Consider the following 27,253-nt stretch of genomic DNA (forward strand, 5'->3'; position numbering starts at 1 on the left):
ATATGTTATCTGATATATTCTAGTCCATATATCTCTTCTGATTTTTTTTTATTGGCCTGGATAAGTGGGTTTATTTGTTATTTTATATACATGACAGTGTTTATGGAACTGGTATTTAGTGGGAAGTGAGCCAAGCCCTTGGATATATATGTTGTCTAATATATTCTAGTCCATATATCTCTTCTGATTTTTTTTAATTAGCCTGGATAAATGGCTTTATTTGTTATTTTCTATACGTGACAGTGTTTATGGAACTGGTATTTAGTGGGAAGTGAGCCGAGCCCTTGGATATATATGTTATCTGATATATTCTAGTCCATATATCTCTTCTGATTTTTTTTTATTGGCCTGGATAAGTGGGTTTATTTGTTATTTTATATACATGACAGTGTTTATGGAACTGGTATTTAGTGGGAAGTGAGCCAAGCCCTTGGATATATATGTTGTCTAATATATTCTAGTCCATATATCTCTTCTGATTTTTTTTAATTAGCCTGGATAAATGGCTTTATTTGTTATTTTCTATACGTGACAGTGTTTACGGAACTGGTATTTGGTGGGAAGTGAGCCGAGCCCTTGGATATATATGTTATCTGATATATTCTAGTCCATATATCTCTTCTGATTTTTTTTTATTGGCCTGGATAAGTGGGTTTATTTGTTATTTTATATACATGACAGTGTTTATGGAACTGGTATTTAGTGGGAAGTGAGCCAAGCCCTTGGATATATATGTTGTCTAATATATTCTAGTCCATATATCTCTTCTGATTTTTTTTAATTAGCCTGGATAAATGGCTTTATTTGTTATTTTCTATACGTGACAGTGTTTATGGAACTGGTATTTAGTGGGAAGTGAGCCGAGCCCTTGGATATATATGTTATCTGATATATTCTAGTCCATATATCTCTTCTGATTTTTTTTTATTGGCCTGGATAAGTGGGTTTATTTGTTATTTTATATACATGACAGTGTTTATGGAACTGGTATTTAGTGGGAAGTGAGCCAAGCCCTTGGATATATATGTTGTCTAATATATTCTAGTCCATATATCTCTTCTGATTTTTTTTAATTAGCCTGGATAAATGGCTTTATTTGTTATTTTCTATACGTGACAGTGTTTATGGAACTGGTATTTAGTGGGAAGTGAGCCGAGCCCTTGGATATATATGTTATCTGATATATTCTAGTCCATATATCTCTTCTGATTTTTTTTTTATTGGCCTGGATAAGTGGGTTTATTTGTTATTTTATATACATGACAATGTTCGCAGAACTGGTATTTGATGAGAAGTGAGCCAAGTCCTTGGATATATATGTTGTCTAATATATTCTAGTCCATATATCTCTTCTGAATTGTTTGCTATTAGCCTGGATAAATGTGTTTATTTGTTATTATCTATATGTTTCGGTGTTTGTGGAACTGGTATTTGGTGGGAAGTGAGCCGAGTGATTGGATATATAGCTTAGAGCCTCCTTTTCCTGTTAAAGGGCTAGCAATGAGGAGAGAGGCTTAAATCAAGAAATTACCTTAGACTCGTAATTTTTAGGAAGGTAGGTGTAATTCGAGTCCAGTACCTTCTCTCAGTGTAGAGCGGAGTAGCCAGCTTTGTAGCAGCAATCTTGATGAGCCATAGCCGTGAAGACCAATGTGGACACACACACACACCCTATACATGAACTTCCACATGGGCAGAGACAAAGCCCCTTTAGAGTGGGGGCTCCGATGAGTCAGAACTGAAAACAAGGCATCAAGGAATTTCTTAAAGGAAAAGAGTGTTCAGGGTGGCCATCTTTGGGGTCCAGAGGACAGGAATGTATTGTAAGAGGGGAGACTGAATGGGAGAACACTCAAGGGTGGGCAGTAAGGAGGTCCTCTTGAGAAGGTTTGGGAGAAATGAGGCACAAGGAGGGATGGAAGGCCAGGAGATCCTGATCAAAGGCAGGAAGCTCTGAGCTCCAGGGCAGGATGAAGGTGGGAGGTGACAGACTTCTAAGGGATGGGGATAAGGGGGAGCTGGCCCAGGGGAGAATGGAGTTTCTGGGATAGAGGTTTGTGGCCATTCCTGTCCATTAAAGTCAGGGGCCAGGCGTGGGGCTAAGAGGGGGCGAGGTCCTGGTTCTGAGCAGGCCATACCAACGAGAAGGACCTGGCATGGGCACGTGGCTACTGGGAAGGCAGGCAGGCTAGGCTGGCTCCACTCCCCCCCCCCCAGTAGCTGATTCTGGACCCCAAGTCCCAGTCCGGCTCCTGAGGAGGAGGATGGCAGGCCCGGCCCATCCTGGGCCCTAGAAGTAAGACCTAAAGAGTCCCCCACGTCGGAAGATCCCTTCCTCAGGAGATGGAGAAGCAGCTCCCCTGGATTTTTCACAGAGATTAAAAAAGAAAGCTCCCCTCCCCAAGCATTGGGCCGCGACCAAGCCTTGGGGTCTGCTGGGACAGCTCTGCCCTCGTCCGTGGCCTGGCCGAGCCCTCTCTCCCTGGAGTTTTGGGGTTTGGGGGGTTACTACAATTTTTTGCTCCCCTATCCAGGTAGGTGAAGAGAGAACCCCTCCCCCATTGCCATGAAATCATGTTAGACCCACTCCCTTCCTCAAGCTCTCCTCACTGGCCCTCCTCCCTTCTCCTCCTTTCCCCTTTGCTCCCTTCTCCCCTCCCCCCCCACCCCCCGGCCCTGGGTCCCGTTAGGAGTAGCCCCACCCTCCCCTTCCTTAGCCCGCGATCGTGGAGCCGACTAGATCCAGCTCCTCTCCTCCCCCCTCCCCCCTCCCCTCCTCCCGTCCTCCCCTCCTCCCCACAGCATCCAGGAGCTCAGCTCCCACAGAGGACCAGCCCCGCACCACAGGCCTGGGTCCGGCCGAGACGGAGCCACGCTGAGTCCGGGGGAGGGACACGCTGTTTGAGGCCCAATCCCCGGGCCTCAGGGGCGGGGCGGCTGGAGCCGGCAGGACCCCGAGCCCAGAGCGCGCCCGGCCCACTGAGGCCCCGGCCTCCTCTTCCCATTTCTAAGACACCCCGTCTCAGCCCGAGCAGCCCTGGCCTCCTCCTCCAGGCAGCCTTCGGGGCTGGCAGCGGGAGCCCATCGCCCACCCTGCGCTCGCTGGGAGCCCACCTCTCCTGGCCTCAGGCCCCGCCCCGCCTTTGCTGTGTCGCCCTCCACTCAAACCTCCGGGTGAGTCTCCCAGGCTCCCCCTCTCCGCGGGGATCGGGCGCCCAGCTTCAAGTCAGACCTCAGCTCCCCCTTCCTCCTGCACCCGACCTCTAGCCCCCCCCCTCCCTCTGGACAAAGGGAGCCTCGGCCCCTCGGCTCGCCTGTCCGGGCCCCCATCGCTCCCCGGCAGCCGGCCTGGAGCCCCCTGCGCCCGGGCGTCCAGAGTCCCTCCCCACCGAGTCTCCCTCCGGCCCCCCCGACCCCTCCCTCGGCTGCCCGACCACACCCCCGACTTTCCTCTGCCTTCAGCTCCTCCTCGCCCCGCCTTCCCGCCGGCACCCCAAACCCTGCCACCGAGCTGCAACCGGCCCCCTCCTTCCCCTCCCGGTCTCAGCACCCTGCGGGCAGCCCGCCCCCGACCCGCCCCTCCCCCCGGGACTGACCTTCAACCTGCCTCCAACCCCTCCCCCTCAGCCCCTTCCACGCCCCAAGGTCAGTGCCCCCAGGCTTCCCTCCCCCAGCGCAGCGCTTTTACATTCACCCCTAGCCGGCCTTCCGCCCCCCCCTCCCTCCCGCGCCTTCCACCCCAACACCCACGTCCCTCCCTGACTTCCCGAGGCAGCCAGACCCCCCCCCCCTTCAGAATCCCCGCCGGGGCCCCCCACCCGGACAAAGGAGCTGTGGGACAGGGACTCAGGAGTCCGGACTACCCTTGCTCCTCTGCCCTACCGCAGGAAGGCAGCAGCCCTGTACACCCCCTTCCCCTCCCCCCACTCCGCCAGACTCAGGCACCCTCCTTTCACCACACTTAGGTCCAGCTCCCGGCGCCCAGCGCTCTTCCCCACCCGCACTGCACTTACAATGCCCGGGGTCTTGTCCCCAGACTGCCCCCTCTCCACTTCAGCCCTCTGCCTTCCCTCCCCTCCCCCCCCCCTTTCACAATCTTCCAAGGACCCGGATTTTTCTCCCAGTTCCCTCTCGCCTTTAATATATTTCTGTCAGTTGCTTTCCTTGCCCCGGTCTGAGTTCATCCCAAAGCCTCCACATCCCCTCAGCTCTACATTGGCTTCTGGCCTCAGCCTTGCCCTGGGCCTGCTCACAGGCCTTCCTTTCCCAAGACCCTCCTCATGCCCAGCGGCCCTCTCTCCTGTCCTCCCTCTCAGATCAAGCTGTCAGGTGCTTGGAATCCATGGGGGACGGACTGGGAGAGTTCTGATCCAGCTAGTCTCAGCCCATCTGGGACACCCCGTCTCTTCCCGCCTCTGGAGTTTCCAAAGGAGGAATGGGGAGGATTGTACTAGGAGTGAGACATATTGTTTCTGGTCAGACCCAATTTTCCAAGGCTGACTGATGGTTGCTCCCCTCTTTGGTTTGACTCTATGTCATAAGGGCCATCCTCTGTCTTTGTAGGTCCTTGTGGGGACCCTCTTGGGAGGGGAAAGGCAAAACTTTTCTCCCTCTCAAGGATACTTGTCCCTCCTCAGCTCAACCTGCCAAGGATTTGGGCCTGATCCAGGAGGAAAGCATGGAGCCGGAGGGGATGGCCTCTGGGACTCAGAGGAAGCCATCACAGGTAAGTCTGGTCTGTTTCCAGGCCTCACAAACATCAGGAAGATTTCCAGAGAAGAGCAAAAGAGGATTTTATCTGAAGTCATCGATACCTTTTATTTATAAACAGAGGCTTTAATTCACCACATTTTTAGCTCCCCCTCCTTAAGTTCCCCTTGTCCCCATTTTTATTTAAAGTTTCTCTTGTAGAGACTAATTACAAACAAAACAGCTTCACTTTTTAGTCTTCCCCCAGATGGGCTCTGACCAGAGTGCTGAAATCTTTCTCAATTGCTTGTCTTTTTAATGTGTTGTATTCTGTAGGAATTGCCCTCTTGGTCCTGCACGCTTCACTGCCTCAGTTACTGGAGTCTTCTGGGATCTTTCCCATTAGGGCACAACCGCATCTTATTCGTAGGCCATATTATATTCGGGCAGCCCCCGACTGATGGACTCCAACTTTATTTCCAGTTCTCAGCTACAAACCAAAGGGTTACCGTGAATATTTTGGTCCATATGGGACCTCTGCCTCTTTCTTTGAGTCAGCAACTCTTTGTTCACTCTATTAAGGTGGACTGAATTTCCGAATCAGAGCATCTCAGAGTTGTGAAGGACCTCAGTGGTTAGTGCTTAAACAAGAATCTCCTCCCTTAATACTCTCTCATCATGTCTCCCTCCCCTTGCTAGCTTTGTGATCTTGGCCAAGCTCTGGTCTGCCTCGATTTCTTTATCTGTAAAATGCACAATGAAAGCACCTACCTCCCAGGATACCATTTTCCAATTTAAAAATAATTGTAAAAATTTTTCCTAATCCAGGATTGAAATCCTCCATTCTTTCCATTGCCAATTCACCTTGTTCCAAGCTCATTCAGGATTCCTTCTAGCCAAACTGATCACCCAAACCAAATGGCTATTTTTTTACTGTCTTTTAAGATTTTCTCTTTCTTTTCTCACTATCTCAGCATGTATATTAAGTTCCCTTAAGTACCTAATTCTTCAGTCTTAACTCCCATACCCTGCTTCTTTACTCTACTTCAGCTACACACAAGGATATCCATCCCATTAAATTATAAGCTTCATGAAGTCAGGAACAACTGTCTTTTGCTTTTTAAAATATCCCTAGCACAAAGCACAATGCCTAGAAAATAGCAGATACTTAATAAATGTTGATTGATTGATTGATGCCCTTGTTCTGTCCATCATCCAATTTCCATGTGCCAGAACTCTGCAATTCTTTATCCACTCATAATCTTTTACTTCCTCCTATTCCTGTGCTTTATGACTCCTAAACTATTCTTATTTAAAAATAATTTTTATTTTTACATCATCATTGTTTCCCACAGCATTCTACTCCTTCCTTCTAGAGAGCCATCTCATATAATGATAGTATTCTTTTAAAGACGAAAAAGGGGGAAGAAAGAGATAAAGAAAGACACAAATAATGATACACTGAAAGAATTCAGATACATTTGTAATGTCCAGCATCTGTGACTTCCCACATCTCCAGAAGGGAGAATTAGAAGGGAGCCTTCTCTCTTACCCCTTCTTTTCATCTGTTTGATCCTTATAAATTGTCAACATTCATTTTTGATTTTTTTGTGTGTGCATGTATAAATGGGTTGTTCTGTTTACATTATTGTAATCATTTTATATATTTAATGCTATTCTTTTTTTTTCTCATGCATTTTAGTTTATTTTCAGCAAAAATTATCTCTCTCTTACTTCCTTTCCCTTCCCTAGAACCAGAAGAACAAAATCCATGACAAATATTTAGAGTCAAGGAAAGCCAACTCTTTTCTTGGCTAGGTCCAAAAAAACCCCACTTCAGTTTGCACTGACCATTACCTTTCTCTTTGGAGGTTGATAACATGCCTTATCATGAGTATTGCAGATTTGTTGTAGTCATTGTTCCTAAAATTATTCTTCATGAACATCACTAATTTCTCTATTCCATAGTGCTTTTCCAAGCCACCCTTCCCCCTTTTCTACTCACCACCATCAGACTTGGTGAGCCAAGTCATCTGTGTACCATTTTCCAATTTAAAATCCCATGTTCTATTGCTCTCTCAGCATTCAAACCCTAAAAACTCCAACCCTCTTCCTCTGATCCTTCTCCTGTGCTGTTGAATGGAGTTGGAGAGTTATTCCCAAATTATACTGACTGATTCTATTCTAATTAGCATTTTCCCTTCCGTATGGTGATTTTCCCCATCATGGTTATATAAAATATATAAATATATTGTGGGTCAGGCATAAGTATAGAATTTTGGGGAATTTTGCAAAAGTCACAGATGACACAGGAAGGCTACCTGATAACAGAAAAAGTTTAGAAAGTCAGAAATATACAAATATATGTATAGGATTGTATAATATAAAAATATTTTATATTTTAATACTGTAAATACTCTATAAAAGAAAAAGAAAAAAATTCAAACTTCTCTGATACAAAGGGAAGGTCAAAAAAATTTACATGAATTTTCTAGATTGTGGGGGCACTGTGCTTCAGCCCCCTCAATGTAGAAGGGGATCATCTCCTCTCAAGTGATTTTCCCATCAGTTAGGCAATCTTCCTCCTTCCTAACTTGATCCTCTATCCCATTCACCAGAGTGAATCTTCTTCCCATGGCATCTTCTCCTATAACCTGCTCTCTCTTTCCTTCTGCTCATCTCATACTCCTCTGATATAATTCCCAACCATCTCATGCTTTATTCCAGTATTTGAGAAATATTTGTCCTTTTTCTTGCCAAGAACAAGCCATCACTGATGCCCTTAACTTTATCCTGTCCCGTTTTCTCCACCAGATGGGCAACACCATCCTTCTTAAACTTCAAATTATTCTTTAATTTCTCCATTGCAAAGTACTTAGCACAGTGTCTGGAAGATGGTAAGCACTATATAACTGTAAGCTACTGTGATTATCACGGCAGCTAGCTAGTAGCATAGTGGATAGGGGGAGCCTAGACTCACTCAGCTTCCTGAGTTCAAATCTGGCTTCAGAAATTCACTAGCTGTGATATTAATATCACACATAATAATGGAAAATGAGTTGAAGAAGGAAATGGCAAACCTGTCCAATATCTTTGCCAAGAAAACCCCAAATGTAGTCACAAACCATTGAACAGAAAGACTGAAACAACTGTTGAAACAACAGTTGAAATGACTGAACAACAATAAATTCTTTATTATCAGAACCGGCTCTCTGACAGAAGTAGATATATTCCTAGAAATAAAGATGTCAACAAAATGCATTTCTAAAAGAATCTTCTTCATATTTCTTCACTAGGTAAGAGTGAAATTTATTCTCTTAGGGAATCGTTTATATTACATCAGGTTTTTTAGTAATCATGAAAATATTTTTGCAGAATGTACTGGACTTTCTAGGTCCTCAGGAACAATTCACAAAATTATCTATAAAGATTATTTATATCACCTACAACAAGTTTGATGAAAAAAACATCTCACACTGCATTCTCTCGCTCTATACCAGAAATTCATCAATAATGAATAAATCACAACTATCCTCCCCTCATATTCTAGATATAAACTAGGATCAATAAGATATTTCTTAACTATGTTCCACTTGCTAGTATAAATTACTTTTCTTGATATTCCATTTGGTTCTTCAGGTTTATGGTTTCAGAGGGCAATTTCTGACACTTTCTAGAAGTGTGACCTTTGGGCAATTTTGTTATCCTTTTGGGGGGTTCAGATTCCTCTTTTTTTTGATGAGGGAATTATGCTAGATTACTTAATACAGTATCTTCTAGCTCTAAATCCTGTGGCTCTGGATATTTTCAGGAATCAGTGACATTCAAGGATGTAGCTGTGGACTTTACCCAAGAGGAGTGGTGTCTTTTGGACACTTCCCAGAAGGCTCTCTACAAGGATGTCATGCTGGAGACCTCCCAGAACCTGCTGTCCTTGGGTAAGGATAGATTGCATTCTGACTCAAACTCTGCCCAAGGAACTGTGAATCTGCTGCTGAAGGGAATACCTGTTCCTTCTTTTCTTCCCTATTATACAGGTTTCATGTACCAAGCATTTAACTGTTACTAGAGATGAATATGTTTAAAATGGTATGAGACAGTTTCTGGGTAATTTAGCAATAAGGCCAGCCTTAATAAGTCTTAATGAAAAGGATGGTCTTTTAGTCATCTCTCTCTGGCCAAAGGACCCTTAACTGGCACTGGGGTTAGAGTTTATGTGCCCTTAGAAGAGGAGGCATTCCTTAGGATGGTGATCAACTCAGTTTGGTAAACAGAAAAACAGATATGGGTCTTATTAAAATGAAGGTCTTGAGAAATGTAACTTGGGTCACTCAAATCTTGTCAAAGAGATATCACTTTTCCATATCATCTGTCTTGATAATATAGAGAATCACCCTTTCCTCAGGCCTATTTGTACAAATACAATGAAGTATATGCCTATTAACTCATACTTAGACTTTTACTGTTTGATTAGATCTTGGCCAGTGTAAATCTTTAAAAGAGATTTCCCACACTAATTGGTTTCTGGATGAGTGAAAAGTAGAAAATAGAAGTAGAAAAGGGGGAAAACCTTGGCCCTAATACAATAACTAGCTATTAAATATAAGAGAAATATTAATTTTTTACAATCCCCTATTTGATTCTAATTGAAAGGTGAAGTCTCATTAAGGAATCACTAACTGGTATTGCAAATATTTCCTCAAGTGTGCTTAATCATAGGACTTATAATATGGGTAACAATACGAGGGGTAAACCGGGAGAAATTGATTGATCCATTGAATAATCAAAAGGAGCAGTCCCTTTTAATAAGAATACCTTACAGATAAAAGAGGCAAAGGGGAAAAGTAAACAGTAAGTAAGTAAATAAATAAATATTGTCCATTTAAGGCTCAGTGGTCCAATTTCTAGAAACAAGGTCACTTGTAAAAATTCTCTTTTCTGCTAAAAAAAAAATCTTACAAAATTGATCTTAAAACAAATTTAAATTTACTCTTCCAGTAACTAGGTCAAATAATGAAAGTTAGGCCAAACCTTATGCCTCTTCTATTAGAAAATCAAATTTGGAAACTTTTAGACCAGGAAATTTACATTTTTGGGTTAGTCAGTTGTCATACTGATATAGCGAAGAAACCCGAATACAAACAGAAAATTAGAACCCAATTTTTATACTTGGCATTATTCATTTCTACATCCTCCTAAAGAATTAATAACAGAACACTTTTCATAAGAATATGGATTCTAATACAAAAATGAATTCATTCAAAAATTGCCAGATCAACTTCAATTGTAACAAAAGGCTCAGGGATGGTATATATAAATACATGGAATAATAAATTTCAAAACAGTACATATCAAGTAACTTATTTTTAATAAAACATCATGTTCAAATGAACGGCCTCTAACAAAAGTAGATGTCTTTTTAAGACATTTATAAGATAGACCACAAGCCAGTTTTTTTTTAAAGGTAACTAATTATACTGATATGGCTCTCCTTAACACAGAACTGAGACAATTATGACCTCGACAGATCTGATATTAACAGAATCATATTCTGATGTCACAAGTTCTTGCATCATTTGTCTAACTTTCTTGATATCATTGTGAGAGATTAAAGAACCTTAACTTATACAGGAATAAATAACTAACAACTGATGTCAAGGCTAACTAGTTAGTTGTTTGGATACAGAAAGGATTAAAATTCTAGACCAAATTGCTCAAATCATATACCTGCATCTTATTATAATAACTTGGATATGCTCTAGTATTAGCCTGTAAAATAAAGATTCAGTATTGTGTTCATCTTGAGCATCCATGATTATAGAAATTTGCTATAAAAGAAAATAGGGATACAACTATACAGGAAGAAAATATTGCTTCTCTAACTTTATCTAGGCAAAAATTACATAAATGGCCATTTGCAATGAGTTAGGCTTAAAGTCAGTCAGGTGGGATATTTTTTCATTCAATAAGTGTCATATTGGGGAAAGTGAGTCAGAATAATTCTATCTCAGCCCATACCAATAGATATTCTTCAAAGCCTTTTGCCTTGAGAACTCCACCTGCAGTTTAGACATGTAAAGCCCCATGGGGTTGTCTGCATCATGGATCATTGGCTCAGTAGCATTCTTTGATGATTATCCCTGGAGTCAGGCTCAGAATAATATCAGTTACCAATCCCTAAGGTCTTAAATAGCAAATTCCAGTAATCAGAGATTCAGGTTGGTTTAGCTCTCAAGGATCACACAACCTAGGCAGTAAGTATTAATAACGTAAGAGACTGATCATGGAAAAATACAATTTATCTGGACATAGCTAGTACTCAGGGTAAGTAGGTAGTTTTTTTTTTTCATTCCTAAGTTTAATATTATCCAAAGGATTTTGCTTTAGGATGCTTAATAGCAAACAATCAAAAACTTGGTCTAAGATATGTAAATACAATAATCACAAATTGTATATGAGGAACAAAGTATATGAAACATTGCCCATAATAAAACATGTTCAGTTATTAACTATGTTCAAATGGACTACTGTTCCCAGGTTCCCTTAAACAATTGTTTATCCTTCATTCTTGAAGAAGACCGTGACATCAGGAACATGATGCCGTGACATGCAAGTGAATTGGATTGAAGGGTTGGGCAAGGTCACCTGCCTCACTGTCCCCTCCAGAGCAGTCTGAATCCAGTGGCCAGATAGACATGGCCTTGGGTGCAATGGGAGACCTTGGCCTTTTTAAGCTAAGGTTTTCAACAGGTCTCAGTTGGACCCATTCAGCAATTAAGGCGAGGTAGGAATTGAGACAAAGAATCTCCTTTTTCACTTACTCAAAAAAATCTAAATGAATGAATGAATCTGGGAGGGGACGATACTCAGGGTTTCTGGACAAAGCAGAAATGATTGCTATTTATGTTCAATCTGAGTTCATCTGAACCTAAATAATGACCAAGTGGAGCTTGGCCCAGGACCTATTGGTGGCCAATTAGAATCAGATTGGTTTTGGTTTAAGGACTGGTCCTTAAGAAAGAAATCTAGCCAAGAAACACCAAGAAAAAGGGTTCAGAGTTGCAAAAGTTAAAAAAAAATGCTTTTAGACACATTTGTAGTTAAGGGCATATGTGGACAGACAGAGGGAAGGAAGGAAGGAGAGAGGGAAGAAGAAAAGGAGAGGGAGGGAAAGAAGGAAGAAGGAAGGAAGAAAAGAAAGTTTTCCAATTGACTAATTCCAGATCAGCTTTATTCACAGAGGTGGTTGTTTGTCCTTCGTTCTCCAAGAAGACCATGTCTTATTATACTCACATCATTCTGAAAGAATGAGATGCTTCAGGAATTGAATATCACACATATAACAAGTTCAAGCACTAATTTAACTCTTATTTAAACTGTGGAATGACTACAAATTCAGATCAAAACAGCAAGATATTACCCATTTTTAGCTTATTATATTAATTCAGATGCTTTAGTATTAATCTAATAATTAATAGATTCAGTATTGTAATGTCACACTTAACTTTGGGTACCCTAATAACAGAGCTATAAGCAGGGACATAGTTATACCAGCATCAAAACTAGTACTCAAGGCTACACCAGGATTAGTAGCTAGCATAATGAATCATGTAAATAGATTTCCTATAAGAGAATGCCCAACTTTTCCCAAGGTAACATCCCTACCTTATTCTCAGGAACAGATATTCAGTAACCTTACATGTCAGATATTACTGTCATTGAGCTGATGACTGCTAATGTTTCACTTAAAGCTCCCATTTAAGGCAATTCCAAGGATAAAATAAAGCAAACACACCAGAATTCAGAAATTTATAATGGGTTTGGACATAATTGTTATCAACCTCAAATTATTGCAATAAAGTAGCTTACACATAAAAAAAATTAGTAGGACTTTTTCAAACCACACAAAAGATTTTTACAAAAACTTAAAAAAAACCTTTCCTTCCTAAAAGTCCTTCTCTTTATTAAAAACAGCTTAAAATTTAAGCCAAATATTTAAAAAGTCACTAAATTTTCATGAAACAAATTAGTTGGAAACTTCTAAAATGAGAGATATTTCTGTCTTACTCTACATGAAAGGAAAAGAAAATCTTTAAAATTGGAATTTATAAAAGCTAAAATGATGTAAAATGTCTTTTAAGTATCACAAATAAATAAATCCCAAGAGTACCATAATAACAAAATAAATTCCTAATTGTCACCAATTCCTAAATACTACCTTTCCCAGTCTCTCCCCCATCAAAAGTTGTCTGCAATGGAGAGGGGATTCACTTTATATATGTATGTGTACATGCACACGCACACACATATATATGTATATTTGTGTGTGTGTATATATCTATATATCTTCATATAGATACAGGATCAATTAAATTAGCCTTATCACAGTAACAAAGTTTGCAAAGCTTTTAAAATTTTACTCAGTGTCTTTTTCTTCCCATTGTCTTTAAATATATTATAAGAAAAATAATTATATTCTGGAATTCCAAGAGATAATAACTCAAATTCCTAAAATAAACAATACTGCTTAATTGGTGTAAACCTCTAAGTTAACATGTTAAAACCTTAGTTGAATCGATCTTGAAAATTACACCCCCATTTTATGCAAGGATTCCTGTTTCTTTAGTAGGAATTTCACAAACAGAAAACTTACACATAGTTGCAAAGCATTTATGGCTAGATGGTCCCAAGAGTCCTTCTAGGTTTACAAAGATTTCATAAGATCTTTTCTTTGTACAATTACAAATTTCTCTTTTTAAAAATTTCTATGTAAATACTTAGTTAAAACAATAACTCCAGATTAATTAATTAACTCCAATTAGTTAATCAACTCATAATTTTTATAAGTAATAGCCAAATAATTTTAAGTGAAACTTTGTCTTAAATACAGACAAAAGTGGAAGTTTAAGTTCTTAAATAATAGTATTTCAGAATACTATAGCACAGATTTAGTAGGGCGGATAAAATAACCTAACAGCTTCCTAACTCATTCATTTTTTTTTTTTTTTCTTTTTAAAGACACATTGGGATAGTTCCCAGTTCTGAATAACCTTTTCCTCTACTTCTTAATCCCTTGTCTCTTTTACCTTTCTTTGAGACTTATCAGATAAGGAGCTGCCTTACACATTTAGCTTCCAATTCTTATCCTCCTGGGAATTCTAATACTAGGAAATGCCTACAAAGTTTTACGAACAGTTTGAAATCAGGTTAGCTTAAAATGTGCTGGATTAAAATACCTTAAGCTTTAAGATGACCTGCTGCTTTTGGCTCAGGCAAAGAAATATGAAGAATTTGTTCACAGAATGTGGTTAGTTTTGCTTGGCAGAAACCTTCAGAGCTTTTACCAAGTTATTTAAATTGTAATTAAATAATTGAACAATGAAGCATTTGAGATTTTATATAATAATTATGACTTACAATAACAAATATCTTTATCATATCTAACATTTAAACATTATTAGGTTTAATAAGGTTTTCCTACAGATTTATCCTGAATGATGATTGGATATCTCACATTTTTTTCTATTTTTTTCATTTTTTCTTCTAGCACAGAAAAAAAAAATCCCTTTTGTGGCTATTTAGTTTCACTTTGAAGTGGTAAAATAGGTAAAATAGTAAATAGATTTGGGAGAGCATCATCACAAAAGAATATTATATAAAAATAGTATAATGTAGATTTAGTTACATTTCCATTGACTTGAAGAAATCAAGTCAGACATCTATCACTGGTTACAAAGGTTTGCTGTTTATTTATATGAAAATAGCTTCACTGGGAAGAAGTGGAACCAAGATGTCAGAGTAAAGGCGGGAACTCACCCAACCTCTCCCCAAAACTGCCCCAAATTCCTCTAAATAATGACTCTAAACAAATTTTAGAATATTAGAACACCCTAAAAGACAGAGTAGAACATTTTCCAGCAAGGCAGCTTAGAAGGTCAGCCAAAAATATCTATCCAGAGTGGAAGGCCAGCATGCAGTCCTGGTGTGAATTGAATATGAAGGGATAATATCTTTTAAAAAATGATAAAATTCAGGGGGAAGAGAGAAATGCACTGGAAGAAAGAAAAAGGGAGAAATGGAATGGTATAAATTATCTACCATGAAAAAGAGGTAAGAAAAAGCTTTTACAGTGAAGGAGAAGAGAGGAGGAAAAGAGGAGTGATTGAATCTTGCTCAAAGAAGAAATAGACACTCAATCTGGGTATAGAAATCTACCTTACCTTGCAGGAAAATAGATAGGAGGGAAATGGGGTTCAAAAAGGGAGAGAATGATAAAAAACAAGGCATATTGAGTGGTCAGGAGCAAGACACTTTGGATGGGCAGGAAGAAAGGGGAGAGAGAATAGAGTAAATGGAGGGAAATACAGTTAGCAATGGTAATTGTAAAAAAAAGAATTTTGAAGCAAATTTCTCTGCTAAGGCCTTATTTCTCAAACATAAAGGCTGCTGAGTCAAATTTTTAAAAATAAAAGCCATGCCCCAATTAATAAATAATCGAAAGATAGATTTTTTATAAATTCTTGCATATCCTTTGACCTAACAATACCACTATTAGGCACGGATATCAAAAGAGATTTTAGGGGACAGCTAGGTGGCGCAGTGGATAGAGCACCAGCCTTGAAGTCAGGAGGACCCAAGTTCAAATTTGGTCTCAGACACTTAACATTTCCTAGCTGTGTGACCCTGGGCAAGTCACAACCCCAGCCTCAAAAAAAAAAAAAAAAAAAAAAAAAAAAGAGTTATTAAAAAGAAAAAAAAAAAAAGGAAAAGGACTTATATATACAAAAATATTTGTAGCAGCTTTCTTCTCAGGTCAAAGAATTGGAAATTGAGGGAATGCCCATTAATTGGGGAATGGTTGAGTAAACTGTGGTGTGTGATTGTGAGGAAATATTGTTATTCTATGGGAAACTGTAAAGGGCTGAAACTCTGAGTTGATGCCCTGGGGTCAGACAACCATGCACTTAAGGCTAATTACCCATTGGACAATATTACAGTGGTCCTCAAACTTTTTAAATAGGGAGCCAGTTCACTGTCCCTCAAACTGTTGGAGGGCTGGACTATAGTAAAAACAAAAACTCACAATCTGTCTCCGCCCCTCAGCCCATTTACCAGAACCCGCCAGGCTACATAAATGTCCTCAGTGGGCTGCATCTGGCCCACAGGCCATAGTTTGAGAACCCCTGCTCTATTAGCTTATGCTTGGAAAATGGCCCCACTATTCTATGCTAGCTTGATCTTTTGGGCTATACAGATAATTGTAGGAGTGACTAGGGAGTGGAGTAAGACAAGCCAGAGTCACTTTGGTGGTAGACAAAGAGAAGGGAGGTCAAGGAGATCCTGTGTGTCCCTTCCCTTCTACCCCTAAAGACCAAGAATAAAGACCAAGGACTTTTGCTTATCCTGACTCTGGCTGATTCTAAGGTATCCAGGGTGCTAACTCGGTCTTCACAGGAAGCGATGAGCAGGATGCTCTGGGGGGGAAAACCCTGTAAATTCCTCCACAAACTCAAGCAAAGTGAAATGTACTGTACCAGCAAAGGAGGTAATAGCAATATTCTGGGATGACCAGCTGTAAATGACTTTGCTATTGTCAACTGTACATTAATTTACAACTACTTTGAAGGACTTAGGATGTAAAATCTTATCTGTACCCAGAAAAGAAACTGATTGTGTCTGAATACAGAATGAATCACATTCTTTTTTTTTTTAACTTTATTTTTCTTGAGTTTTTTTTTTTTTAAATTAGGGAAGATCTATATTTTTTTTCACATCACAACTTTTATGAAAATGTTTTACATAATTTCAAATGTGGTTTCTTATTGGGGGCTGGGTGTGGAGATAAGGAAGAGGATCTGGAACTCAAAAGTTAAAAAAAAATGTAAAAAAGATTGTTCCAAATGTAAACTGAGGAAAATATTAAATAAATAAATAAGAGAAAAACAATAAAAGGAAATAGCTTCACAGGCTCAAGCAAATAAAATGCAGATTCCAATATGAATGAGCAATTAACAAGGGAAAAGACAAGTTCATTAGTGGAACTCACAATTAACTAGGAGAAAGAAACCATTAAAGGGAAGATGCTGGGAGGTCGGAGTATTCTATGGTGGGCTAGCCCTAAAAAGGAGTTAGCAAATATCTATAGTATGGGCAACTCTCTTATAGGAGCTTTCTGACTGGATATGGTAAGGTGAGGTTGCTAACAAAGAACTAGGGAGAAGTTTAGGAAGACAAAAGCAGGATCAAGGAGGAGCCAGGTAGAATTCACTTGACTGACCAAGCCCCAGACCAGTATAAAGATTTGCCAATTAAAGTTTCAAAGGTTGTTATTGTTGTGCCACAGTTCTCTTTTATTGTCCTGACTCAGTTTCCTTAATTGTTCTGCCTCAGTTTCTAATATCTTGCTGGGGCTTCCAAATGTAATGCTAGAGAAACTGAGGCAAGATAGAGATTAGAGAGTTTTTAACATTTTATTTGAAAGGGAGAGATTTAATGGGACCAAATGGATCCAGGGCTGAATGAGACTATCTCTCCAAGAATCCAGCAAACTATGCGAGTTTTCCATGACATATCTATGCACAGTAGCTAAACAAAGGCAGGGGGTGGGATCCAAACTCTGGTGAGCGGGAATCTCTAGTTGGAACCATTAATTCAGTTCTGACAGGTTGGGGTGGGGTAGGACCATAAATTCTAATCAACTGGGAAGTAAGAAAGTGTCTGGCTAGAGACACAAAGTCTGGACTCCCTCTTTTTGTGTTTATACATTGACAATTTATAACCTCTGAGTTATACTAGTCTTAATGAATCAGAGTGGGGGGGCTTGCAACTAAGGGGATTGAGGCAGAACAATTAGGGAAACTGAGGCAGAACCTATTTAGGGAAGCTGAGTCAGGGCAATAAAAGAGAGCTGTGGCATAACAGTTGTGATAGTCTTTCAAGATGCTATCTAGACAGTCTCGGAGGCTGGAGATTGAGCCAGTGAAAAGCCAAGAGTTTGGGGCTCACGTTATTGAAACGTGATTTCTGATCACAGAGGCTGATTAAGATTTTTGCTCTTTCATTATTTCAGATAAACAGGACAGTCTGGAAATAGCCAAGTTCCCAGGATATGTGTTTTATTAATTCCTAATAATCAAGTCCAGCCCACAAGTTAGTCCATCAACTTTAAATGAATTTGAGTTTCACTTTATTTGCCCATTAAAAAAATCAAAGGTAACTTTTCCTCTTCTGCTTTTGCAGGCTACAATTCTTGGCCCCTTGACAAAAATGCTCAGAGGGAAAACCCTTTTCCTAGTTCCCCCTTTTCAAACTGATAGCCTGAGGAAGTCTTGTAAAGGGCTAGAACTGAGCAGATGTACTTAACCTAGATGCAAGGTAACCTAGCACTTAGGGCTAATTACCAATTGGACAATTCTCTATTAACATGTTTGGAGCATGACCCTACTCAACTCTATGCTGGCTCTATCTGTGGGTGTGGTAAGAGAAGGGAGGAGAGATCAGTGAGTGGAGTAGGAGGAGGAGGATCATTCTTTGGCGGTGAAGACAGAGGAAGAAGGTGTGGAGATTCCTATATCTGATCCCCTGACAGGGACCCCAAAAGACCAAGAATTAAGACTTTTGCTTATCCTGACTCCGACTGATTCTAAGATATCCAGTCTCACTCTGCTTTTCAGTTCTCCCCATCAAAAACTCTCTTTGCCAGAAGTCTAAGGCTCTTCTACCAGAATTCTGCAAAAGATTTTGGATCATCTATGTTTGTTTGGTGCAGGCCCTTATTCTACGGTGTAGCTATCCATTCCTCCCAACTGACTTTCCACAACCCGTGTGTGCAATAGCAATGACTCTGTTTCTGTACCTGTGTTGAGGAGACCACCCCTTACTTTTGACAGTAAAACTTCAGAAAAGCTGTATGTAGTTCAAACATTTAGAACACATATAAACACATATATTCTTACCTAGAGGTAATTAAAGATTAGAATCAGAAGTTTTAGGTTGACAAAAGTAAAAACCTCAACTTAAAGTTTCTCAGAAAAGGACCTTTTTCTAAATGAGATAATCCCACCATAACTGCTTGAAGGATAGTCCATTTCCTAGGAGGCCTGAAGCCTCTTTTCTTCAAGTATCTCTTCATGGTTGCCATGACTCTGGCATTTAAAAAAGTTCAAGAGACATTGTTTCTGAGTAATTTACTCATTTTGTTAATAAGTCTAATGGGTTATTAATAAAAGTATGGTAATTTAGCTGTTCCTCTCAGACCTAATGGTAGTAGGATCACAGTTTATATGCCCTTTGAAGAAGAGATCTTCCTGAGGGATAGCAATCAATTTAGATTGGTCAACACAAAAACAAGCGTGGACTATATTAAAATGAAGGTCTTGGGGTATGTGGTCAATTCTTGGTCAAAGAGACAACAATTTCCACATCACCTGTCTTAATAATAGGGAGAATCAACCATTTCCCTGGCTTGTCTGAGCAAATTCAATGAGTAGTAATATAGCTCATACTTAGAATTTGTTTTACTTTGACCTGGTCAAATCTCTAAGAGAGATTTTCCACATTATTTGGTTTTTGGATAAAGAATTAGAAATGGGGAACAACCTTGGCCCTAATATAATAACTATAAGTAGTTAGTTAAATATAAGAGAGAAATATTTATTTCTCACATTGCCAAACAGTCCTGTTCCCTTTCTGTCCAAGAAGACAGGACCCCCCCCTCGCTTTTTATTGTCACATTAAAGTTCTATTCATTGTCTAATAGGAACTTTGTTTATTTTTCCTCCGACTGTTCCTTCCTAAATTCTAGGGAATTTTATGTGAAAGATGAAATCATAATTACCTCCCTGAAAGATAGCCATCCAGCTTTTCTCTGAAACCATCCATTGAAAAGAACCCCTACTTCCTGAGGCAGCCCTTTCCTCATTGCAATGTGTCTCATTTGAAACTTTCTTCCTGACATAAAGTCTAAATATGTAACCCATTGCTGCTAGTCTTGTACTCAGGGGTCTGTCAGACCAAACGTTTCTTTTTTTCGCCCCTCTTGATACTTCTCCCAAATTCAAGATATGAAATATCTCTATTCCTCTAATAGATTGATTAAAGAAGTACCAGTTCTGTGATTCCAAATTCATCCTCTGACTTTTCCTCTTTCTCTCCAGTAGCTCCTAGCATCATTGATTAGACTATGGCTAAGGAAGCTATGACATAACACTAGCCTTTACTAGTACTTGTTTCCCTAAAGAGAACTAAAATTTCAAGTTTTCTGGGTTCTCAGAGCTTCCTTCTTTTTCACAAACAGGGCTTCCAGTTGCCAAAGCAGATCTGATTTCCCATTTGGACCAGAAGGAAGCTTGGATGTTGAAAGAAGACCCAAGGAGCTCCTCTCTAGGTATGTGAATGAACTGGGCACTACTATTTTAGGTAATGATCACCTGGAAATATTGTACAGAGAACTCTCTCACAAATCCTCCAAGGTCATTCATAAAAGAATAAGGCTATCTTCTCAGTTCGTCATAAACTCTTTTGGTCAGTAAAAGTCCAATCCCTCTTGCCTGATAATTTACCTATACTTTAAGAAATATTAGTCCCAGGCTTTCTCTTACCCATTCTTGGTGATCTCATTTATCCTGGAAGTAATTTTTTGAACCACTTTCTCTAACAGTTTGTTGATGGTCCAATAACCCATTGCCTAATAGATCTAATATGCTTTTCAAAGCCTTGAGGGGAACTCAGAAAAGTTGTTTGTTGCCTTTGTGGGTTTGCAAGCCACCTTGAATGGGTGAGCTGTCGCCATGGAAGAGTGCATGCTGCTTCATGTCTCTGGGATATGCTTTAGGAGTAGATAAAAGACCAATAAAACTGTGGACTCAATCTGATAAAAGGGAATTTATTTGGGCTATGATATTCAACAAAATCTTCAACAAATCATTTGCACAATTACAGGCTAGGGGAGAAGCATCTACACTACAGTTCATGCAAAGAAGCCGGTAGAGACCAAAGTGAGATATGAAAGCAAAGAAAGCAGATGTTAAATCAAGTTAAGATTTTTAAAAGCACTTTCTATATGCTAGACACTGTGTTAAATGCTAAGAATACAAAAAAGAACAATATGAAAGATAGTCCCTACCCTCAAGGAGCTTAAATTCTAAGGGAAAAGAGGAAGACAATAATAAAAGGAAGCTAAAAGAGGATTGGATGGGAGAGATAGAGGTACCTTATGGGATGTGGTTGGAAGAATATAAGAAAGTCAATAATGTGACCTCTTTAGGGATGAAGACATGACTGGCTTGGGTAGCCGCCTTAAAATTGAGATTTTACAAGAACCAACCAATCAGAGGACAAAGATACAAGGGTAGAGGTATTTTTAATGTGTGAAGTCTAAGGTGGAGTAAAGTTCTAGACTGAAGAGGTTTCTATGGGTTGGTAGAGAAAGTCTGAAAGAGTCAGAAGTGCAGCCTTGAGCAAAATGAAATGAAATACTTGGGCTGCATGAAAAGAAATCTAGTAACCATATCAATGGAACTAATAGTCCCATTGTCCTAAAAGAGTCAGGATTAGACACGTTGTAATATGTTCCGTTCTAGCACTCTTACTTTATGATAGATATTGGCAGATTCACCAGACCACTGAAGGACCCCTCCCTTTGATGTGATGACAGAATCATGAAAATGTAATTGATAAAGTATGGGATGGATAAATGTACAAAGGAACGAATGAAAAGCACATAGTCCTGTGCTAAGTACTGGGGACACAAAGAGAAAAACAATAGGGTCCTGGCCATCAATAAGCTCACATTTTTGTGGGGAAAGGGACAACTCAGAAAAATTTCACTTGCCTGGAAGATAAAAATGTCCCATTGTTTTTAGAATGCGGTATCACAGCTGGTGATAATGCATGTTCTTTAAGTTCTATTCCTAAATCATATCTGGTTCTGATTTTGAATCACTTAACAGTGCAATGAAATTTGGTGATAAGAATTTTTTTTCAGCATGTCTCTAAGGCTGCTGAAGGTGTAGGGATGCAACATCCGAGGAAACAGTTGGCTATTTGCATCTCCACTAAGGATGGTTCCCAAAATGATGCTTTCTAGCAGTTATTTAATATATATTGAAGGGAGTATACATATTTCTTAGATTACTATGGTAACTTGACAAAAATGACAATGAGATAGTGACTAAAAGACTCATAAAGAAATATGAAACGTATCCTTTCTTTACCAAAATTATAATTGATAACAGATATTTGAAGCATGAATTTATACTTCAATGGAAAGACTCTCCAAAGCTGTGGAAAGAGCTCTGGCCTGGTTTTTTACCAAGTGGGAAATCTAGATTCAAATCTTTCCTTATGAGCTGTGTGGCCTCATTCATGTCACGTATTTATAATACATCTATTACTGAGCTGTAAACCATAATAAGAATGCCTGCTCTGTCGGACCTAGGAGGATCCAGAGGCTTAGTTGCGAATCTCTCTGTAAAGTAAGTCACTTTACAAGATGCAAGTTAGTAATTTATTATTATTGATTCCTACTTTTTGAGTTTGATTCTTCTTGACTGAGTTAATTAATGAAAAACCATTTAAAAAACTTTATTATTTGGTAAATGTTAGATTTGTCAAACCAGGAATCTAAATAGAAAAAAACATAGTTCCTACACTCAGGGAGCTTATGCTCTAATTGGAGGAAGATAACATATTGAAAAGTAGTCACTTTAAAAATAATTTAGATGGGAAGGCCAAGAAGTCAGAAGAGTTCACTGATATGAATGACAAAGTCTTGGGTCCTTAGATTATATCGATAGCTCAAATGATGCTTCCTGGGGGTCTGTAGGACACAGAGACATAGCGAAGATTAAGGTCTGGAGAGTGCTAGGAAAGCAGTAAATGACAGGCAATAAAACTGGTGACTCTTCTCTGATTGTAGTGGTGTTCTATGAGTTCTAGATGACATTGGGAGGGGGCAAGAGAAAAGAAAAGGGAAGGGCATTACTAGTGTCTTAGTCACATATATTGTCTGGTTGGATTGTACTGAGCATGGGGATAGGGTGGGGTAGAAAGGGAGAAAAGGGTAGAAAGAGAGAAAAAGGAAGAAAGAAAGGCCAAGAATGTAAGTATAAATCATTTTTTTCTGCCAATAGAAATAAGCAAATATATTTCTGTCTCTTTTATTTCTTCAGGTGGAGAAACCAGGACTCAAACCAAGGAGTCTACTTCAAAACTGAATATTTCCCATGATTTCAGTTTGAGAGAAATTTGGGATTGTAAAAGCAATTTAGAGAAGAAGCAAGGAAAATGGGAGAGTCATTCCAGACCATTCAAAATTAATCTCCAGAAGACTTCTTGTAAAGAGAGAGATGAAGAATGTAATAAACTGCAAAGAAGTTTTAGTCAAGAATTAGATCTAACCTTTTCTGTCCAACAGATGGTACCCACTGGAAAGATTCACCATGAATATGAGGAAAATGGAAGGAGCTTCAGGCAATATTCAGACCTAATTCAATTTAAGAAAATTACCTCAAGGATTAGATATTCCAAATGCAGTGAATATAGAGATCATTTTAATGAGAAGAATGAGCTGATTCATCATCAAGTGAAACAAAACAGAGTGAAAGTTTTTCAAGATAATAATGTTCAGACAGCTTTGGCTTTAATCCCAGACCTTAGTAGTCATCAGAAAAGTCATACTGGTGAAATGCCTTACAGAGGAGATGAATGTGGTACAGGCCTTATCCATCAATCATCTCTTAATTTACACCAGAGAGTTCATAAAAGAGAGACATTGCATGGATGTAATCAATGTTGGAAGGTCTTTTTTCGGAGCACAGATCTTATTAATCATCAGAAAATTCACAGACTAGAAAAACTTCAGAGCTCATCTGTTATTTCACAGCAGAAGATTAATTCTGTAGAGAAATTTTATAAATGTAATCATTGTGGAAAGACTTTCAGACAGTCTTCCAATCTGGTTGTACATGAGAGGATACATACTGGAGAAAAGCCCTATAAATGTAATGAATGTGGGAAGGCATTCAGCCAAAGCTCATCTCTTATGACACATTACAGGACTCATTCTGGAGAAAAACCTAACAAATGTAATGAATGTGGGAAAGCCTTCAGTCAGAGCTCATCTCTTATTGCCCATCAAAGGATTCACACTGGAGAGAAGCCCTATAAATGCCAAGAATGTGGGAAAGCCTTTGGCCATAGTTCATCCCTTATTGCTCATCGAAGGGTACACTCCAGAGAAAAACTTTACCAATATAATCAATGTACAAAAGCTGTCATAAAGCCCTTGAAGCTTATAGTACATCAGAGAATTAACACTGGAGAAAAACCCTATAAATGTAATGAATGTAATAAGGTCTTCAGGTGGAGGGCAAAGCTTATTGCACATGAGAGAATTCATATTGGAGAGAACTCTTATGAATGTAATCAGTGTGGAAAAGCTTTCAGAAAGTCCTCCAAACTTCAAGTACATCAGAAGATTCATACAGAAGAGAAGCTGTATCAATGTAATGAGTGTGGGAAGGCCTTTTCCCAAAATGTATCCCTTATTGCACACCAAAGGATTCATTCTGAAGAAAATTCTTATAAATGTAATCAATATGGAAAGAATGTTAGAAAGCTTTCCAAACTTCAGGTACATCAGGGAATTCATACTGGAGAAAAGTCCCATAAATATAATGACTGTGGGAAGGTCTTTAGTGAAAACTCATCCCTTATTGCACACAAGGTGATTCATACCAGAGAGAAATCTTACAAATGTGGTCAGTGTGGAAAGGCTTTCAGACAGTCATGCAACCTTGCTGTACATCAGAGGATACATACCAGGGAGAAGCGTTATAAATGTAAAGAGTGTGGCAAAGTCTTCGGTGAAAGGTTATCTCTTATGGGACATCAGAAGATACATTCTGGAGAGAAACCTTATAAATGTAAGGAATGTGGGAATGCCTTTAGACAGAACTCATCCCTTATTGCCCATCAACGGATTCATACTGGAGAGAAGCCCTATAAATGTGGTGAATGTGGGAAGGCCTTCATCCGGAGTTCATCTTTTATTGCTCATCAAAGGATTCATACTGGGGAGAAGCCCTATAAATGTAATGAATGTGGAAATGCTTTCAGCCACAGCTCATCTCTTATTGCACACCAGAGGATTCATACTGGAGAGAAGCCCTTTAAATGTAATGAATGTGGGAAATCTTTCAGTCATATTTCATCCCTTATTGCACACCAGAGGATTCATACTGGAGAGAAGCCCTTTAATTGCAATGAATGTAGAAAATGTTTCAGCCAGAAGTCATCCCTCATTGTACATCAGAGGATTCATTCTGGAGAGAAACCTTATAAATGTAATCAATGTGGAAAGACTTTTAGAAAGCCTTCCAAACTTGAGGTACATCAGGCGATTCATACTGGAGAAAAGTCCTATAAATGTAATGACTGTGAGAAGGTCTTCAGTGAAAACTCATCACTTACTGCACATAAAGTGATTCATACTGGAGAGAAACCTTACAAATGTGGTCAGTGTGGAAAGGCTTTCGGACAGTCATGCAACCTTGCTGTACATCAGAGGATACATACCAGGGAGAAGCGTTATAAATGTAAAGAGTGTGGCAAAGTCTTCAGTGAAAGGTCATCTCTTATGGGACATCAGAAGATACATTCTGGAGAGAAACCTTATAAATGTAAGGAATGTGGGAATGCCTTCAGACAGAACTCATCCCTTATTGCCCATCAACGGATTCATACTGGAGAGAAGCCCTATAAATGTGGTGAATGTGGGAAGGACTTTAGCCGGAGCTCATCTTTTATTGCCCATCAAAGGATTCATACTGGAGAGAAGCCCTATAAATGTAATGAATGTGGAAATGCTTTCAGCCACAGCTCATCTCTGATTGCACACCAAAGGATTCATACTGGAGAGAAGCCCTTTAAATGTAATGAATGTGGGAAATCTTTCAGTCATATTTCATCCCTTATTGCACATCAGAGGATTCATACTGGAGAGAAGCCCTTTAAATGCAATGAATGTGGAAAATGTTTCAGCCAGAAGTCATCCCTCATTGTACATCAGAGGATTCATTCCGGAGAGAAACCTTATAAATGTGATCAGTGTGTAAAGGCTTTCATAAATGCCTCCAAACTTTCTGTACACAAGAGGATTCATACTGGAGAGAAGCCCTATAAATGTAACCAATGTGGGAAAGCTTTCAGTCGCAGTGCAAACCTTATTGTACATCAGAGGACTCATACTAGAGATAAATCTTACAAATATAATCGTCAAAAGTCTTTTGGACAGTCCTCCATACTTGTACAGAAGAAAATTAATAATGGAGAGAAGCTCTGCAAGGATAATGAAGGTGGGAAAGCCTTCACTCTGAACTCTTATCTTACTGGACTTGAAAGACTTCATACTGGAGCAAAACCTTCCAAATCTAATTGAGGTGGGAATGCCCTTAGCTGGAGGGTGGAACTTATCACATCAGAAAATTAATATTGTTCATGAATATATAGTATTGAATGCATTTTTAAAAGTTTATTACATCCATCGTGTAGTAGTACTACACATTATTCATGGACTGTAGTTTCTTTAGTTACCCTATACATGATGGCCAATTACTTTGTTTCCAATTTTCTGCTACCAGAAAAATTGCTGCTCTGAATATTTTGGCATATGGTCAGTCTTTTAAGGGCAGCTTGGTGGTGCAATGGATAGAGTCCAGGACTGGAGTCTGGAAGATCTGACTTGAAATCTGGTCTCAGTTACTTATTAATTATGTGACTCTAAGACAAATCCCTTAACCTTGATTGCCTAAGTTTCCTTATCTGTAAAATGAGCTAAAAAAGGAAATGGTAAGACATTCTAGTATCTCTGCCAAGAAAACCCCAAATGGGATCACAAATTGTATGTAACTGAAAACAACTGAACCACAACAACCATTTTTTACATTTCATACTAGATCTAGACCAGAAGTGATGTATGGCTCAATAATATTTCTTGGCTAATTTCTTAAATTTGTTTATAACTTATTGAATATTAAGTTAGAAGTTACTCGATATAAATTGAGTAACTTTTAACTTAATATTTAATAGGCCAAATCCAATGGCTCTTCTTTCAAGGTTTTAGAATGCTATTATCTCTTAGGTCTACTGCTGCTAGATGATAACTCAGTCTCTGCTGGATGTCTTTTATGGTTCTGTCCCAGGCCCTTTTTTCTTTTCCATCTACACTACCTCAGTTGGTGATTTCATTGGTTTCCATGGATTCAATTATCATCTCTATTCTAATGATTCTCAAATCCTAAGCTATCTTCAACCTCCAGTCTTGTATCTCCAACTATCTATTAAATATCTTGAACTGAAAATCCAATAGACATATTACACTCTGTGTGTCCAAAAACTACTCATTCCATGCCTTTGTAGACATAGGAAGTCCATCAATCTTGAATATTGCATATATTATTAGGCTCTTTTTAAAAACCACTGATCGGTTTTGGTGGTTTTTCCCTTAAAAAAAAAGTTGTTAGGATGCTTCTCTGAGAGTGGAGAGATATGGGATAAATTTTAA

The 27,253-nt window shown here is 39.3% G+C and overlaps 1 protein-coding gene across 2 annotated transcripts; it reads left to right on the plus strand.

Annotated features, from left to right (window-relative positions):
• Positions 1-2,819: 2,819 nt before the first annotated feature.
• LOC141564674 (uncharacterized) lies at positions 2,820-27,068 on the plus strand. 2 transcript variants are annotated; one of them, XM_074307429.1, is made up of 5 exons: positions 2,820-3,174; positions 4,638-4,726; positions 8,501-8,627; positions 19,985-20,074; positions 22,860-27,068. In XM_074307429.1, the coding sequence occupies exons 2-5, from the start codon at positions 4,679-4,681 to the stop codon at positions 26,126-26,128; spliced, it is 3,534 nt and encodes a 1,177-aa protein (XP_074163530.1). In that variant the 5' UTR covers positions 2,820-3,174; positions 4,638-4,678; the 3' UTR covers positions 26,129-27,068. The 2 variants fall into 2 exon arrangements, with proteins under 2 accessions (XP_074163530.1, XP_074163531.1); XM_074307430.1 differs by lacking the exons at positions 2,820-3,174; positions 4,638-4,726; positions 8,501-8,627 and adding an exon at positions 8,771-11,473.
• Positions 27,069-27,253: the final 185 nt, after the last annotated feature.

This window comes from Sminthopsis crassicaudata, chromosome 3, assembly GCF_048593235.1.
Source record: "Sminthopsis crassicaudata isolate SCR6 chromosome 3, ASM4859323v1, whole genome shotgun sequence".
Taxonomy (NCBI): Eukaryota; Metazoa; Chordata; class Mammalia; order Dasyuromorphia; family Dasyuridae; genus Sminthopsis; species Sminthopsis crassicaudata.

Excerpts from the sequence above, each read along its gene's own strand:
- LOC141564674 (XM_074307429.1), top strand. The coding sequence starts at position 4,679 with ATGGAGCCGGAGGGGATGGCCTCTGGGACTCAGAGGAAGCCATCACAG. Across the intron at positions 4,727-8,500 it reads CTCAGAGGAAGCCATCACAG|GAATCAGTGACATTCAAGGA; the intron begins GTAAGTCTGGTC and ends GGATATTTTCAG. Across the intron at positions 20,075-22,859 it reads CCCAAGGAGCTCCTCTCTAG|GTGGAGAAACCAGGACTCAA; the intron begins GTATGTGAATGA and ends TTATTTCTTCAG.